At 30.7% G+C, this 976-nt stretch overlaps 1 protein-coding gene across 1 annotated transcript in view; it reads right to left on the reverse strand.

The window, feature by feature from the left end:
* The window catches only part of LOC108965308, a gene marked incomplete in the record, with an annotated part of 2,166 nt that extends 1,704 nt beyond the window's left edge, over positions 1 to 462 (reverse strand). The window contains 1 exon segment of the mRNA XM_018927629.1: positions 49 to 462. Coding sequence (XP_018783174.1) covers positions 49 to 58 — 10 coding nt within the window.
* Between the last annotated feature and the right edge of the window lie 514 nt (positions 463 to 976).

Here is a 976-nt window from a genome sequence, read left to right on the forward strand (position 1 = left end):
AAGACGTTGTTGGGAATTCTTCAAAATCAATTGCATCAAAGAGTGCTTGTGAATCCATCTGTTCGTAAAATAAAAAATTGGCAGTATCAAAATTCTTTTAAATAATTCATATCATGAAATAAAATACATTCAGAAAATACCACAATTACTTTAAATAGTACTTATTTGAAAATTCATGAAATAGATGATGTAAAATTGGTATGAGAAGAAACTTGCCCTCATGTGGAATAGAAAAATATTTATAAACTATATCATCTTTTTCGATTTTAAACAGTTGCGGATCTAATTTATTTGCCAACAAAATACCTAAACCAGTTGACGATTCCAATGGTTCTTSAAAGTAGCTTTCAACGCCCAAGAAACAATGTGCCGATACTATAGCACTACCAGACTCGTCTGTCATGCCTATTACTTTTATGGGGCCTAATTTTTTACCGAAACAATAAGAATCTTTTTCTTTTTTAGAATATATATTAAATGAATTAATTTTAGAAATTTTATTGCAACTAAAATCTGCACTATTTCTTTCTTCAAGCCTTAAATGTAATTGCTGCAGGATTTTATTGGGCTTATTTATAAGTTTTTTTTWWAAATTGMATGTGATTTTCAAACTTATAAGCGGAAAAGTTATCTAGAGGCCCATATAGCTTAGTACATTCAGTTAAATGGAGTAAACCATGTATGTTGTAACTAACTAAATGGTCTCCGTATATATTTCCAAATAAATCAACGAATTATTCTAAGATTTGTTGGGCAACGTTGGCTTCAGTGCTATATGACTTCTTGCATGATAGTAGCCTCATACCTGCGTGCAATAAGAGGAAATGGTAGTAATAGTCACCAAAATCGCAATCTTTTAGAACAAATATACCTATATATAATAAGAACTGCCTAAACTCTGTCGCTTTCCAAATATTGATTTCATCTAAACTTCTACATATTCGGCCGAACTCTGAAGGAACTAAATTGGAGAGAA

The sequence above is a fragment of the Bactrocera latifrons genome, unplaced genomic scaffold (assembly GCF_001853355.1).
Source record: "Bactrocera latifrons isolate USDA-ARS-PBARC rearing strain unplaced genomic scaffold, ASM185335v1 scaffold_1382, whole genome shotgun sequence".
Taxonomy (NCBI): domain Eukaryota; kingdom Metazoa; phylum Arthropoda; class Insecta; order Diptera; family Tephritidae; genus Bactrocera; species Bactrocera latifrons.